The sequence below is a fragment of the Anarrhichthys ocellatus genome, unplaced genomic scaffold, assembly GCF_004355925.1.
Source record: "Anarrhichthys ocellatus isolate YVR2014 unplaced genomic scaffold, GSC_Weel_1.0 scaffold26, whole genome shotgun sequence".
NCBI classification, from domain to species: Eukaryota; Metazoa; Chordata; class Actinopteri; order Perciformes; family Anarhichadidae; genus Anarrhichthys; species Anarrhichthys ocellatus.
In genome coordinates this window covers 1,314,666-1,331,630 of record NW_022280056.1, presented here as the reverse complement: position 1 = coordinate 1,331,630, position 16,965 = coordinate 1,314,666, and the positions used below count along the sequence as shown (strand labels likewise).

General features: G+C 43.2%; 2 protein-coding genes across 2 annotated transcripts; both read right to left on the bottom strand.

The window, feature by feature from the left end:
• Window positions 1–1,227: 1,227 nt before the first annotated feature.
• tyk2 (tyrosine kinase 2) lies at window positions 1,228–11,437 on the bottom strand. Its single transcript, XM_031862261.1, has 24 exons — window positions 11,314–11,437; window positions 10,105–10,307; window positions 9,892–10,012; window positions 9,667–9,799; window positions 9,401–9,564; window positions 8,496–8,874; window positions 8,235–8,411; window positions 7,749–7,906; window positions 7,528–7,642; window positions 7,262–7,445; window positions 7,079–7,185; window positions 6,817–6,987; window positions 6,099–6,186; window positions 5,721–5,848; window positions 5,247–5,382; window positions 4,039–4,190; window positions 3,785–3,935; window positions 3,607–3,698; window positions 3,328–3,517; window positions 2,934–3,052; window positions 1,997–2,169; window positions 1,791–1,908; window positions 1,593–1,700; window positions 1,228–1,500 (listed from the first exon to the last, which is right to left on the bottom strand). Exons 2-24 carry the CDS (start codon window positions 10,286–10,288, stop codon window positions 1,360–1,362), a joined length of 3,489 nt encoding a protein of 1,162 aa, XP_031718121.1. The 5' UTR covers window positions 10,289–10,307; window positions 11,314–11,437; the 3' UTR covers window positions 1,228–1,359.
• A 1,727-nt stretch (window positions 11,438–13,164) lies between these two features.
• On the bottom strand, window positions 13,165–16,825 carry LOC116391502 (cell division cycle 37, HSP90 cochaperone). Its single transcript, XM_031862153.1, has 8 exons — window positions 16,436–16,825; window positions 15,711–15,992; window positions 15,362–15,467; window positions 15,165–15,280; window positions 14,956–15,078; window positions 14,128–14,310; window positions 13,957–14,028; window positions 13,165–13,815 (listed from the first exon to the last, which is right to left on the bottom strand). Exons 1-8 carry the CDS (start codon window positions 16,541–16,543, stop codon window positions 13,654–13,656), a joined length of 1,152 nt encoding a protein of 383 aa, XP_031718013.1. The 5' UTR covers window positions 16,544–16,825; the 3' UTR covers window positions 13,165–13,653.
• Between the last annotated feature and the right edge of the window lie 140 nt (window positions 16,826–16,965).

The window sequence follows — 16,965 nt, the reverse complement described above, 5'->3', positions numbered from 1 at the left end:
TTTTTTTTTACATCTTAATGCCCCCTGGTAATTGTGTTGGCTGGCTGGTAAGTTGTATGTTCCCAGCACCACAGTACACATGCAGAGTCTCAGCAGACGGTGTTCCTTACTACTGTGATACATTCCTCATACTAGCTTTTGGTCCTTTGTGCACTTTCCATTCAAACACGGTGAGACGCTTGCAGCAAGTCTGTTATGTTTACAGTGTGACTTTAGCGGTGTACACGACTGTGGCTGTCCAGTGGAAATGTGGACAAAGATCTGACATTTTTGACACATGCATCAATCCGTTTCAGTCCTCAATAAAAGGGCAAGTGAAAAATGTTTTATTAGATTCTGACTTTGTTCTTTTGGTTTATACCAAATGAAACACAAAGTTAACATACACACAAAGAAATGTACAAACAGGAAATGAAAGATAGTAATGTCCGGTTTTCTTAATACTAACTGTGTTATATATGCAAACCTAGAACTTTGGAAAGGCAGAAGCTTACACTTGCCAAAGGCATCGCCATTCTTCATTAACTTCATCTCATCAGCCATGAAAAAAAAAAAAAACCACACACTGAGTTTATCATTGTGTTGATATCACATATGAGTGAATCGCAGTGTGGTATTATCAAAAAGAAACCTGTAAAGACATCTGTGAGAATGGAGGCAGCAGGCATTGCACAGCAGGAAACTCTACTACCCTGAAACATATGGTGGCCATCAGGGGCGTTTCTAGGATTCAAAGAAAGGGGGGGCTTAGCCCCAAGGGGAGTGGCATGTTTGCGGCAATTGTTTTTGGGGCCCATTTGGGGCCGCGGATATCCATTATTTCAGACAGTTCATAGATCAGCCCTTTTCAATCAGAAAGAGTGTGATTTTGCTCTGTAGTTTTGCTTGCATTCAGTATATAACACAAGATAATTTCTGGGTCATAGTGAAATTTGACAACACAAATATGAACTTTTCTCAAATAAAGAATATCCGCGTCACTCCCAAATCCTAATTCTTAAAGGGGCCGCACACAATGGATGGAGAATGGACCTGACGGTGTCAACTTTATATCGTTAAGTATGATGATCGGCTATTGGATTGTAATTTGAAGGGGGGAGAAAACATACAAACCAGAACGCACGCACATATGTAGCATGTTAGAGTTATAAATAACTTGTCATTAAATTAAACTATTGTTTCTCACATGGACATCACCAAAATAAAATATATATATTTTTTTTCTTCTTTTTTTTTTTTTAAAGCCAATAATGCCAAATTATTTGGGGGGCTGAAGAACATTTTAGGGGGGCTTCAGCCCCCTAAAATGCCACCCCTGGTGGCCATAGTGGCAAAGTGATGACATATAGATACAAAAAATCAAATCTGAGCCAAAGAAAAGTTTATATTCGACTGCCAGATGTATGTTTGGCAAATAGCCTCAAACTGTTCGATGAGGGATCCGAATGATGGCCGTTTTGCCGGATCTGCAGCCCAACACTGCTCCATCAACATCCTCACCTGTTGGTTAAAAAAAATAATAGTAATTGTGAAAATATCAGGTTTCTCATAATGCCAATTAAATGTCAATATTGTTTAAAAGGACACGTTACCTCATGAGGGCAGTCTTTGGGACGAGGCAATCGCATCTGTTTATCCAACAGTCTTATGAGCACCATCACAGTCATCTGTCCTTGGGCTTGCATCATATCATTGAACTTCTACAAAAACAGAGTACATTGTGCATTAAACACAGGGACTCAAACTTAACTCCATTAGTCTCACATGAGCAGGTTTGAGTCGTGACGTACCGTTGGAGGGCTCTGCCGGTTGTCACAGCGGGTCAGGATCTCATACAACGTAACGCCAAAGGACCAAATGTCAGAGGAAAAGGAAAATTTACTCTCCTTCAAGCACTCAATGGCATACCTATACAGCACAAAAAAAAATACAGTTTAGTTACCAAAGTCCGAAAACAAAGCATTGAATAAGACTGCAAAGTGCTGCATGAACCCACCAGTACACCGGACTGTCCCCGTCCTCTCGAACACGATAGTAGATCTCGCCTTCAGGGATGTATTTCGTCAGGCCAAAGTCTCCGATCTTCACCAAACTGTCGTTTTCCACCAAGACATTACGAGCAGCTAGGTCTCGATGGATGTATCGCTTAGCGTGCAAGTACTCCATCCCCTTAAAAAGAGAACAGAAAGAACAGATGGATGCAATTACTCAGAGGCGGCAAAATGTGGACGTTGAATCGAAATACTATAACAGTGTAGAGAAACAGCAGAGTACAATGTTTTTGAATGGTTGTCCTTTAAAGTCTCCTATAGCATGTGATCCTTAGCCGTGCTAGCGGCACATATCAGGTCGGTCTGTCCATCACTTTGGTCCAGCCTGAAACGTCTCCACAGCTACTGGACAGATTACAGACATTCATGTTCCCCAAATGACAAATCTTGCTGACTTTTCCTTTAAGATGCTACACTGAACACGGTAAACATTAAAGCTGTTAAACATCAGCACGTTAGCATCGTCACTGTGAGCATGTTAGCATGCTGATATTACTATTTACCCGCATGGCTTTAACATCTTTCTCCAACATAATTTATCAAACACAAAGTGTATCATACTTTATAAAAAGCAACATTGAATATTGCGTTTATCATAAACAATAACATGTAAATTCAATCATAAAATGACAAGTTTACAATGTCAGAGCCGGCTGGAAATATGATGCAAATGATGCGACAATCAACAACATGCCAAGTGATTATTTCCTGGTAGCTGAGAGAAAAATATAATGCCAGTGCTACTAAACTACAGAATGAATTAAAGCTTAGTTTGATGCATTATCTACTACAGAACATAACCAGACACACAGCACCAGGAATGTTGGAAAACTAAGCAAAATAGACGATTAGCACAAAGTACAAAAAACCACCTAAACTCACCTGACAGATCTGCTGAGCGAACATGAGGCACTGGGGCACTCCCAGTTTGCGTTTGGGAAGGTAATCTCGCAGACTCCCCAGAGGAAGGTACTCCATAATCAGCTGCACAACTGTTCCTCCTGTCAGTGGACAATGCAACAGGGCTTATCCTCCTACTTCTATTACCTGCTGCCTGGTGCTCAGCATGATGTGTGTTGAAAGCTCAAAATATTGACATACAAGGGAAACCGTGTTGCACTTTCTATAGATTTTCATTATTTTCAGAAGAACAGCAGGGATCAAAAATCAATCAGTCATCTACTGAAGCTCTGCAAGCTGGAAGAGAACACTGTATATCGTTGTATGTATTTCAATAAACCTATTTGAAGCAGACAGGTGACAGTCGAGGCCTCACCCAGTTCAGTACAGCAGCCCTTGTACTTGACGATGTTGCTGTGATAGAGAGACCTCAGGATCTGAATCTCCTTCATCCAGCCCTCAGAAACCTGGCTGTTCTCTTGTTTCAAAGCCTTCACTGCCACGCGCTCTCCCGTCCCGTCGTTGGCCGGGTCATACAGGTAGAGAGTCACCTTTCCAAAGTGACCCTGCAGACAGAGCAACAAGCAGGTGGATTACTCTCTCTTGACGCGACAGGAAGAAGAAAAACTACAGGCAATGTGGTGTTAAAACTTACCTCTCCTAAGTCCCGCATCTTTTTCAGGTAGCGTTTGTGGAACACGCTGGGGTCTGTGTCAGGGAGAGGTTCACTGGGGGATATATCAGGGTCTGTGAGCAGAAGGAAACAACAACACGTTATCGAATGCACACAGGTGGGTTGGAGGAAAAAGCAATTTGAGCAAGTAAAGACCCACTTTTGATCATGAGTTCTGTGAGATCTCTGAGCACAGTGTGGAACGAAGGCCTCTCCAAAGGCTCGTAGGTCAAACACATGCTGATGAAGCTGGCCAGTTCCTGGGACGAAGGTTCGGCCAAACGGCCCTTTTGCTGATAGAAGCGCTCTTTCTGTTCGGGGAGGGTTACAGTGTGGCAATTAGGAGCCAGAAGGGATAGAATGAGAAGGCACGGCTCGTGCGGCTGTTGGAGGAGAAATAAAAAAGGGGCCTACCTCGGACAATGTGCCACCGCTCATGGGGAGATCGCCATTGTTGCAGATTTCGAGCACCGTGACGCCAAAGCTCCACTGGTCGGCGGCGCTGCAGATGTGAGAGCCGCTGTCAACGCACTCGGGGGCGATCCACGGGATACGCTCAAGACGCTCTGCAGTGCACAACAGAGAGATTTAAAATGACAGGACGTACACGTATCATGTTACGGTGATCTCAAGCGCTGGGGGAAGAATTTAGTTTGAGATGCTGCTTGATGATATCAGGTCTTTGCTCTTCTCTGCTTTGGGAAAAGCTTGTTCATAGACTCCAGACAAAAGTGATCGGAGACGGTTAAAAAACAAAAACACCTCCAAAGACTTTAAGATAGATTTCATCATTGTACTCATTTCTTCTATTCTCTGTTAAAAGAAGAAATAAGGGCTCTTACTACATAAACTCTAAGCTGTTGCTCAGGTGTTCTGAATATTGAATCCCACTTGATCATAAATTGAAGTTGTGTGGCTGATGGTTTATATTAACACAGGTAACGTAATGTACATTATAGAAGGGCGGCTGTTGTGTGACGTGTGCAAACTCTCTGGCAGATGCCCAAGAATTGGAGAGGTAGCCCAAAAAAAGGCTGGAAGAAGAAGAAGAAGAAATGGAGGTTCAGTGAAATAAAGATGTGATTTTCCAGCGTTACAGGAGAATCAGAAAGCATTAAGAGCAGTGTGCAAAGAATCAGAGAGCTTTTATCGTCTTAGTGGGATCAACGGACCAACAGTATGAATTATTAATCAAATCATTATAGTTACTCTCCTTAATAATTGAATCTGATCTTAATATAATTAAAACATATAATAATCTAAATTGTATTATTTGATATTCATGTGGTTTGTTTATGTTTCTCATTTTTAAAACCAGATGTTTTTTTCTTATCTTGGTAAAATGTTCTGTCACCTCATTTAGATATGCAAATAAAATAGGAATAGAAATATTTGTGTCATGAATATTTTGCCCATCTCTGTTGACCAAACTTCATATTTTAAGGCCCATTCTGAGATAAAACTGCAAGACAACAGGAAATAAGTCACAGGAAATGGTCGGGTTGAAGTTTCCCGTGATGTGATCTGATTAGAAAAAGGCAGAACGTCACAGAAAACACACTCTGAAGCTCAAAGGACTCTTTCTCACAGAGTGAGGTTAATGAGGAGTTTCTGGTACTGACCTTCCCTTGAAAGGAGACTTAGGGAAATTCCCGGGTCGCTCAGCTTGACAAAGGGAGTGATGCCGTGCTCCAGACCACGCCGCACCACCAGAATGTTCTTGGCACAGACGTTTCCATGAACCAGCCGTTTGGTCTCCTACAGTGATGAAAACAATACTGGTGTTGAACATATCTGGGATGCCGTGAGTGTCATTATAATAAGTGTAACACAGACTATCAATGCTGTTAGTTATCGGGGGGGAAAAATTAACTTTACTTGCAGCACTTATCGTAAAGTTGAGTCTGATAATACGATTATTTCATTTCCTGCCTGCAGCTCAAGACTCAAAGCTCGGCACGCAAGCAGTTGGAGAGCTGCACAACTGGATTATTTCACTTTAATGACCATTTAGCTGTGTGGTCGTGCAAGTGAATTGTATTGAATCTTATAATCTGTGGCATACAGAAACTAAACAAAGCAGTATTTGAACTCACAAGATAATTGAGGGCACTGGCGAGTTGTTTTGCGACAACGAATTTCCACTGAGGCGTCACTGATGCCTTTTCTTTGCGAAGGAAAACATCCAAAGGCCCAAACTCCACAAATTCTTCCACCATGATGTCTGTGAAGGTAAAAACAAAGTATGAGAGGTCTTTGGTGTCACCAAGAGAAAAATGTAAACAAACAAGCAGCATCCTCTTTCAAACCCAACAGGCTTGCGTGTCGTTTTGCATCTGCGTCACGACTCGCTCTGTAGTGGGGTCGGGAATTTGACTAAAGACACCAATCGCGTGTGTGTGTGTGTGTGTGTGATGAGGAAGTAGCAAATGAGGAAGTCAGTTTGTGAAGGTGAGCGGTGTCATTGCTCTTACTTTCAGATCCTTTGACTGACACACCGTGTATAAACACCAGGTGACAGTGGGATACCTGGCTCATGAGGCTTGCAGTTTCCAAAAACCCCTGAGAAACACAAAAGGAGAGTAAAGAGTTGAGATGTTAATACACATGCACACTGCCACTGCCACTCCTTTTGAGTGTTGGTTAGCTTTAAGGAATAGTTCAGGTGTTTTTAAGTGGGGTTGTATGAAGTACTTATCTACTCAGTGCTTTAGATGGAGTAGATGGAGCTTGGAGAAACAGACAGGAGTCAAAGCAGTGTACTGCTGAGGACGTATTGTAGACACCCATTGGTGCATGCTGGTCTACCGCTGCCTCGATCGGTTAGTTTGTTCGTGTTATTGCGCGACTTTGGTTCGTTCAAATTCAACTAAGTCACACAATAACACAAACAAACTAACCGATCAAGGCAGAGGTACACCAGCAACCCCTTGTCCTGCAAGTTAAAATAAAGTCTGGTGGCTTTGGCAGGTGCAAAGATTGATGCAACGGTTTCATTTCCCTGTTCGAAAACATTTTTTTTAGGTGTCTAAAATACGTCCTCAGCAGAACATTGCTTTGCTCCTGCGTTGGTACTCCTGTCTAACCTCATCTACTGCAGCTAGTAGATTGACTATGGTTAAGTACCTCATACAACCTCACTACAACACATCCAATTACCCCTTAAAGGCTGTTAAAGACCACATAACCTACTATATCAATGTCTTTATCGCTCTGGTCTAGAATCTTGAGAACCACTTGGATCCCATTGCGGTCAGCGGAGTTGTTGTTGAACTCGTCATCCTCGTCATTTTCTCCCCCACCTCGCACCAGCAGACGTCCCGAGAAGATGTTGGTTCTGGTTCCGCAGCCCAGATGCTGTTCCTGTTCATGAACACAACACCCAGTTGTCAGTCACAGAGCCGCAGAACCACAGAGCGGGTCAGGTGGAACAGATGAAGTGTGTCTCTATCACCTGTACGATTTCTTTGTCCTTGATCTGGTGGAAGCGTAGCTGGGTCATGTTCAGGGTGAGGGGGGCAGTGTGGACACCTTGCCTCATCACCAGCAGGTTGGACAGCTCTACAGCACACAAACACACACGTTGAGACCTAAATATCCCAGAACACCAGAGTAACTAAGCCCAATAAACACAAACCTGCTTGTTTTGGCAGACAGCATTTCCTGACGGTAAAGCTGTCTGAACCAGACTTGAGCACAAAGGACTTGAGGCTTTCCATGAGCTCCTTCATATTGGAGAATTCTCGATCCCAGCCTTCCAGACAGAACATCGAACCCTTGAGGTGAATCCGAAACTGCTTGTGGCTTGGCTTCGACCCGTTCTACGAGCAAAAAACAGGCACAATTTTCACCATCGCTGCACTGCCATCATTTCCAGAGAGGAAGCGTGGGTGTTGAACTTACCTCGTTTTTGTTCAGGACAGCGAGGATGATGCGGCGATAATCGAGAGCACTCCAGCGTACGAGGAAAGCTCCCTCCTCTGCAGCCTTTTTCAGCTTCAGCAGCACGAAATCATCACTGGAAGCACACCAGAGTTGTGATATAACGCGCCGTGTTTCTCTAAAGCCTGCTTGTGTCTGTACGTGCAGATGTGTGAGAGGAGAAGAAAAAAAAAACAACTCACTGCATAGGTCCATGCAGTCCATTTGTTACACTCAGCACTACCCTTGGGGGAGCCACTTCATGACAAAGATAGTGGTGGGCGAATGCAGTCAGCCGGTTGTATCCATCTAGGAGGGAGATGAAGGAACGGGCCTCCTGGCTGGAGTTCATCTGAACCTCCTACACACACACACACACACACACACACACACACACACACACACAGAAACACCACTAGCTTACAATCAGAGCTCCCACCTACAGACGCATACAAATTCAAAACATGACAAAAAGCCTGAAGCTGAACAAAAAGCCAAAGCTCTGATAGTCGTAAACATACAGTATAGAACACATGAGGATCCAGGCATACTGTACTGTATATTCACTCTGATCAGTACAATGACTAATATGCAGCATATCAATTGGACTAATGCACCACAAGCCAATTTTTACCAATTAAATAAATGCACGGCAGCTTGTACATAAAGGGGTAAACAAGTACTCTCACCAAGCAGCGGCTATCCAGAGTGCTAATGCACACATTATTTCCAGTGATGGCTATGTGAGTTATTTCAGGGAAATCACAGAAGGAGATCCATTTATTCGGAGCGTTCGCATTGGGCTGGCTGGACTGTTGCTTTTTGTTCTTCATGTAGTCGTTCCTGAAGTAGGTGTTGGCCAGCGCCTAGGTAAAGACACTGAATTAAACAAACTGTCCGCATGGCACAGAATTACACCGTCAGGAGGTTGTAATGACGCTTTGACAAACCTTTTGCTCGGACACCTTCCTCCACTGAATCGCCTTGGTGCCAGACACCAGTATCTCGTGGGTGGCGGGGCCTATGAAGTCGTCTTTGGAGGCACCCTGGCAATGGCTGGTGTTAAAGTAAGAGCTGCTTCCAGTCCCGTCATCTCTCAGCTCCAGGTGTGACACGGTGAAGGTCTCTGTTCCAAAGCGTGGCGCCAAGTGTTCGAGGGTGGAGATGTACTTATACATGATCTCCTGGGCGCCCAGTCGCCCCGTGTCCACGGTGTGCTGCTGGAAGGTCCGCACGAACTCTGCAAAAACCCGCCGGATCCGGATTTTTGTCAGGAAGTTGTCTTTGGAAATGTGTTTGGCGAAAGACTTTGGAATGCACTGCAGGAAGCTGAAAGAAAAAAATAGATGTTTTGATGTTACCTGGAGATTAAATTAGATAAAAAGCTTTGATGAGAAACTGGATTATCACAGGAGCAGAAAATAGGATAGAAGTAACAGCACAACACACAACCTCATTATAACGAGACAAATCATCATCATATAAAGAACATATTCAAATTAATACAAGCCATTTAAGGTATTTGTTGTTAAATATGTTAACAGATTTAAAGGGATAGTCTCCATGTTTTATAAGGTACTTATCCACAGTCAGTGTAGTGTAGTACTACAGTAGATGGAGTTTGGAGAAACAGCACAGGAGCGCAGCAATGTACTGCTGCGGCAGCGGTTTTTAAACACCTTACGGTGCACAGTGGTGGCTTGGTCGCCTAACAACAAAAGTTGCCTCACAGCCAGAGGGGCCGGGGTTTGATTCCCAGGCTAGACAGGTCAAAACATCCAGACGTTCCTTTTAAGTGCAGTTATTAACCATTACTATTTCACCGTACCGTATGCACTCCTTCCACAGTAATTACCTGACTTTTTCGGCAACATCTTGTAAGGTGCAGCCGGTTTGCATCGACTGGTGCGAGAGTTGAAGCACAGCCATCCCCAAGCTCTCATTTTTTAAGCGACTTTGCTCGTCCTCCGTTTGAACGTCTTCCATCTGCACCACCTCGTTCACAAATTCATATTTAGCCTTTTGGAGACACCAGAAGAAAAGACGTTCGGCACTTAATCCTTGTGACAGCAGCAATTCATTGATGCACAGTCAACCCTTCAAACTATTTCAAGCACCAACCTGGAAGAATAAGTACTCTAAGGCGGTGATTTCGAACAAAGGCGAACTGCCCGGACTTGTGCCGGATCGGAGAGCATAACGGGATACAGTCGGCTCCTTGTCATTTAGTCCGTGCCAATTCCGAAAGTAAAACCTAGTTTACAAGGAAACCAGAGAAACAAAGTGAAGATGCGGAGTGCGTTTCCTCTGCCTCCCTAACACGGCGTCATCAAAACACAGACTAACCTCATACAGTAGAGAAGAACCAGGCTGGGGTCCTCTGGACTGAACTCGTGGTTTGGACTGTACCAGCAGTGGGATTGTAGATTGTACAGAGCAAACAACACATGGCACAGAGGAGTTATCCCTGGGGAATAACGCACAGATGTTAGACAGCAGGATAAAACACCACATGAAGACAAGAACTCCACCCTGTGGTCTGTGCATGGTCACTCTCACCTACAGCCTCTGCAGCAGAGATGCACAGCTCCTCCGCCGTGACTCTTCCTCCTGTGTGGGACAGGTACCTCTCCCCTTCCTTTGACCAGAACAGGTAAACATGGACGCCCGGACCCTGAGGGGGCTCACGCAGGCCGGGGGACGCCCTAGACTGTGAACGCTTGGACCACCCACTTCTGGACATGGTGGGGGCAGCTAAATCACTGAGACACACACGCACGCACGCACACGCACGCACGCACACGCACACACACACACACACACACACACACACACACACAGATAGACACACAGATATCAATGTAAACAGTGGTGGAAAGTAACAAAGTGCTGTAATTAAGTACAGTGTTGAGGTACTTGTTCTTTACTTGAGTATTCTTGACTATACTTCTAATTCACTAGTCAGAGGGAAATATTACACTTTTTACAAATCCTAATTAATAATCCAAAATATGATCAATACATAAATTATGTATGTAAATTATATTATGTAATATCAAGACAATACTGCTATTCAACAGTGTATACAGTAAAATGAGCCCCACCCTGCCAGTAAAGTTATGTATATTAGTGAATAATTATAATACAATAACATAATTCTGCTTAATGAGTACTTTTACTTTGGTACTTTAAGTATATTTTGATTCTAATACTACTGTACTTTTATTGAGTACGTTTTTGATTGCAGGATTTGTACTTGTTAAAGTATTTCTCTACTGTAGTAGTTGTTCCACCACTGAATGTAAAACACAGTACATGACTTTAATCAGCTGTTGGATAAATCACGTCCGCATTAAGGCCTTCATAAACAGAAACAAAAGCATTACTTTTGCGCTTTTCTGTGATCACGTATTTAATAGTTTATCTTTCTACACGATGACTAGTTTAGAGAACTGAGATGTCAACAAATGACCAAAAAATGTGGAGATAACTAAGAAATATGACGTCAGGTAAAGAGATTAGTCAAAGGGACTTCCGGGGGTTATTTCTTGTCTAACTTGTTTACATTGTGCAACACTCTATAGCATCAAATAACAGCTTTACGTGTCTTATATTCATTTACTTTAACGCACACCGACTACGTGACCGAGTGGCACATAAACACGCGTCCTTGCACATTTCACGGTATATCCGATGCCGTGATAAGGAAATATGTAAACAATATTACAGCCAAAACGTAGCAACGTGTGCGGCAAATCCGTATCTTACCATTTAACGGAGAGCCGTGAACGATGTTACACGAGAGGCTGACACTGCGAGACGAAGTGACAGCCAGGCTTCATTATGGTTCAGCGTATTTCCCCCTTCTTCTTCTTCTTCTTCGTCTTCTTCTCCGCCTCCTCTCGGGTTTTCGTGAACTGCGAGCTGCGACGAGATGGTTCCTGAAACTCACGTGGCCGCGCCCTCGGGCAGGCGTGCGCGTAAACGCACACACGGGCTGACCTTTCAAAATAAACGTCGAGGATAAAAGTTGTGAAATTGAGTATATTTACTGAAGCACTGTACAATTTTGACCTCGCTCCATTTATTTGACAACTAGTTACTAGTTCCTCTGCAGATTAATATTACATAAAAACATAAATGATACATTTGTAAAACTGTTTTAGATTAATACATATATATATACAAAGAGTGAAAATTATCTACAGTATAGATTATATATATATATATTTCATTATACTTTGCTTTTACTTGTTGTAATGCACTGTCAATGTGACCAGAGCAGACCTTTTCATTGCAGTCATTTTGCCTTAATAAGATGATAACAGGTGTAATAAATGAACGGTAACGGCTCCACCTGCGATTAGTCTGCGATGAGCTGAAATGTTTTAAGAATGGAATGAGTCCATATAAACAATGCACTTTGATGTTTTATCATTATTCACCAACCATCATAAAACAAAGTCAAATCAAAACCACAAGCACGCCTTTAGGAAGCAGGTTCATCGAGTTGTCATGTTGTGTTGTAGGTCCACTGTTCTTCACTAGATGTCATGATTTCATCATTTCAACTTTTCTTCATGAGCATCTGCTGTTTGATGTCTGGTGTCGATTTCAGGACATCTGTAGCCACCTTTGTCAGTGTCATGTCAAAGTTTGATGGTGTTTGTTCTGCCTTTCATCGTGTGCTGCCATCCTTCACAATAAAATCATCTTAAAGCTTGGAATAAAGCTTGCAATAAGAAGCTACACTAGCTTCTGTCAGCTGGCTTGTTTAGCAGAGATGGGGACTTGGACTGAAGTCGCACACACAGATTTGAGACTTGACCTGGTCCCTGAAAGACTCGGGCTCAAAAAAGTGACTAGTGAGCATCTTGTGAGACTAGAGGGATGTGTTAAATTACAGTAGATTATCAGCTGAGACCCAGTGTAATTATAATAGGGTTGTACTGTCATTGAAAAATAGGTTAGTTATTATTGTATGCTTATGTAAAAGTATAAAGGTTAATGCTGCCTACCCCTGCTTTAAAGGAATGTTTTCTTATTACATCGCAATAGCCTGTTTAAAGTGATCATATAGCAACCAACCAGTCAATGCTGACACCTTATGCGAAGAGATGAAACAGTAAACACTTTGAATTCCTTAGATATTTTGTCAGGTGCTGAGCAACCATAAGAGACTTGACCTGGACACAAAACACAGACTTGGGAGCATCTCTGGTATTTGGTGGTATCCAACATAGACAAACAATGCCTTTGTTTGAGCTGTTTTACATAATATTTGTTGATTTTTATGTCAGCTCTGTCACCTTCAAAATAAAAGCATCAAAAGTGAAAGTGTAGAATCCAACCACACCTATCTAGGACTGCTTTTGTGTTTAGTATTGGTTGTCTTTTCCTGTTTAATGTGCACTGTGATGTTCCTGAGCCCATATATGTATTTACCCACACTACCACAGAGTGTCACATGTATGTAATGCTTCATTAGAAAACCAATGCACAGATGCAGCTGCTCTGTGTTTAAACAGCTTATTCTCTTATGACTAACTGTTTAATCGTATGATTTGAAAAGCAAGGCACCCACACCTCGAGTTTCTAGACAAAACCACAACACCTGAGTTTTGAGTAGTTGGATATAATTCAACCATTAGTTAAGCAAGTTCGTAGAAAATGTCACTTCTGGGAAACAACCAGCTGAATACATCGATCGCTAAAGCCTTAAAAGTCGAACAAAACAAATCACAAATTTGGTAAACCCTTCCATTCAATTCAATAAATGCACAACCTGAAAACGTCTGGAACATTTTTAACCATACGACAGCACAAGTGAAGCAGGCCGGCTCTCCCACACAGACCGACGGGTGCATACGAGTACATGGAAGAATACAGCCGACGTCCAAACAAATAAAAGTCCTAAACACGAGCAGCAGGAGTTACTGATGTGACGGAGTTGTGCAGCTAGCTGAACACTAATACCTCATGTCTCAGTTTAGCATTTTACAGAAGTTATATCATTGTTCCATGATTGGCAAACTAGTCATACACATTGTGGGGGCGCAATACAGTAGGTGGGTACATTGCGGAAACATATCGTGGGATCAATGTTGGTCATTCCTTCTTCGGTTCTTCGGGCTCCTGTTTCACCTCCTCGGGCTCATGTTTCACCTCCTCGTAGGTACCGTCTTCCTCTTTCTCATCCCCGTCGTCTGTCTTGGAGTTGGGGACCCAGAGGCCCGATTCTATGCACTGCTTCATGTGAACCTTCGCCTCCTAAATCATTCAAACAATCACATTTATTAACAAACTCAAAGTAGGTAGAAAAATACTCATAACTATACATTTACATATGATCCCCAGCAGACATTTATCATAAAAAGAAATAAGACTGTCGGCTTCAACAAGGGAACCTACCGTCGGGTCCATTTTGCTAATAACATCTTGTAACAGCTGGATGTTTTTATCATCAAAGCATTTCTGCATCTCCTGCAATTAAGAACAGCATTTTTTATTTTTTTTTTAGGCACTTTATGAACCAACAACATAACATGAAGGCAGAGTGCCGAGGCTTCTTGAAGAACTTACAGCTGGCAGGGACTCGTACACATCCACAGGATCGAGTCCTCCAGGTCCCAGGCGCTTCTGTCGCTCCTCTTCCTCGTATTCCTTCATGGCCTTCTCGATGCGGATCTTCGCCCGGCCCCGAACCCGCTCCTTAAATGAGTCCAGCTCGTCGTTGAAAGCATCCTGGTACTGCTGATCTGCGGTCTGTGAGGGGGGACACGTCATTTGGTGTGTGGGTCGCAGTCAAATATGAGCATTTAATTGAATATTTCAATTAGCATTTGTATTAATTGTGATGTTTCCAAGACAGGAATCTTTTGAGGAACTCAGGAGCTTAAAGAGCAACTTAACACCCCGTGAAAATCTTGTCTTTGCTGATCTACAGCGGTTTAACTTCTCGTCCTGCTGCTAGGTCTGGTCTGAGGCTGAGCAGGCTGGACATTTTCAACCAGAGAACGCAGCAAAACGCTGGACAAAGGACTAAACACAGCTCCAGTACAAATGTTACGAAGGAGGAAGTCACTTTACGATGAAACACAAGAAGTAGAGGCATTAAAGCGAGATACCGAGTGAAAGAGCGAGAGAGAGGGAACATGTACGGGAACATTCGGGGTGGGGTTTAAAGGACGACGATCGCCGATTGGTCAAATACGCACAGCACTGTAAAACAAGTACTCTAGTATTGATTTAGGACAAAGAGAAAGAATTTCTCTTAGTTTCGTAACATTAAAAGTAAAGCAGTCGCTGTCTGTTTGTTCCTGTTTACTTCATAGCTCCGGGAACTTTTGTTCAAAAAGCACGAGGAACTATTTCACTCGATTTCGTCGCATCCAAATAAAATGAAGTCACCTTGATCTTGGCAAAGAATTGCCGAAAGCAGCCGCGAGGGTCCACCTTGAGGCTTTTGGCCAACTCTAGAATGAACTGCATGACGATGGTCTGATGAGCCACTTGCTCCATCAATGAGTGTTTCTGCAAAGTGAAGAATAAAGAACGTGAATAAAGAGTATCTCGTAGTTACGGCCCACTAAAACACATACTTTCGTCGTCGTCTTTACCTCCTCCACTTCCAGGTCGATGCACATGATGACCAGGTAGTTGGCGGTCTCTTCACACACTAGATCAGAGTTGTCAGAGAGGTACTTCTGGCTGTCGTCCCAACGTCGCATCATGCCTGTAGTGAAGACAGCAATGAATCTACTTTCCTATAATACTCTGCAACATGCATGGATGAATGGATGTCAATAATCTTCACCAAAATGTTTGATCTGCTTCTCATTTTTCTCCACAAAGGTTTTGTGCTTTCGCTCCTTGTCTTCTTCGGTCTCATCAGCAGAGTCAGGTTTGAGATTGACAACACTCTGTGGAGGGAAGCAGAGAATCATCGTTACAAACTGGAGAGGTTTAAAGATTAGTATCAGGAATCAGAAGCAGAGTCAGAGATAAGTACATTATGAAGCCACGGACACAAAGACAAACTACAGAAGCAATGACCACTTCAATGACAGGAGCAGTGTTTTTAGAAGTAAAATCAAAATCAATTTTGAATCGCAGCGCATCAGATTGCTGCAAATGTGTTGCTTAGCATAGAACATCTGCCTCACCTTGCTGAAACCCTCCTTGCTGAGCGTGTCGACGTTCCACGGCATCTTCTTCTCTTCCCGGTTATGTTCCGTCGACTTCTTCTCCCAATCCCGCTCCTCCTTTTTCAGCTTCTTCTCCTCGGCCTGCGCTTTGCCCAGCTCTGCTTTGGCGTCATCGGTCGATGAAATAGTCAGCTCTTGTATTTTCTTCTGTGCCTCCGCCAGCTTACGCCGACATTCGACATGTGCCTTCTTCAAGTCTTCGCCTTTTTTCTCAAAATCTTCCATTCGCTCCACACGAGCCTGAAAGAACAAATATGAATACAGTCGCATATCAGTCCCAACAACAGATGCAGAAGCAGGTGGTAGAAGGCGGAGGATGGCCACCAAAAATAACTTATTTTATTTCAATCTAAATTTAATTAGAGGATAAACCACTTGAAATGCACCAGCTCGTTATAGGGGGGACCTCAGGCACTAAACATGGACGTTAACAAACATTTAAGCACATAAATAATGATAATAATACAAATAGAGAAAAGTAAAGATCCTAAAATGCATCCTTATGGTTCACCCTTAACAGTTTAATGAGGGATCTTAATCTTCAAGTGAACAGCAACCTGAAAGCTGGAGAGTTGTTACCCACTCCACTGTGACCATCTCATCACTGGTACACAGCCCCGCAGTGAGCACAGGAAACACTGACCAGCTAAAGGTTACAGTACAACATATATTTAAACGTGTACCTGGTGTCTCCATCTGAAGAGGCTGGGTGTGTCGATGTTGGGGTGGATGTCATCTTCATCGTCTGACACCTCGATGTGGTCCCACACGCTGTAGTCTATTCTCGACATGACGTTAGAGCCTCACAGCGTTAGCTCCGGAGATGACTCGGCTAACGTGAAGTTAGTGCGCTAAACGAGGAGAACCGGGACCTCCGACCTACAAAAGGCAGATAACACACAAACTACGCACTTTTTTCCAGATACGTGTGTTAGTCTTCAACGCGGCGGCCGGCTGTGTTCAAGCCCAGATAAACTTCGATAGACCGACCTGGAGCGGGCTAGCGACAAACGGCTTCAGATTTTCTAGAAAGAATTGCAGCTGCAAATTTCCGTTTGACGTGAGTGCGTCATTACGTCACACGGACGAAGGACACCGGAAAACAGAAAAGATGAGCTTCTGTTTTTCTGCATCGGTGGCTGTGGATTTGCCTGAATCAACCGTTTATTAACATAACAAACATTAATTAATTCAACATACGTGATATATCTTT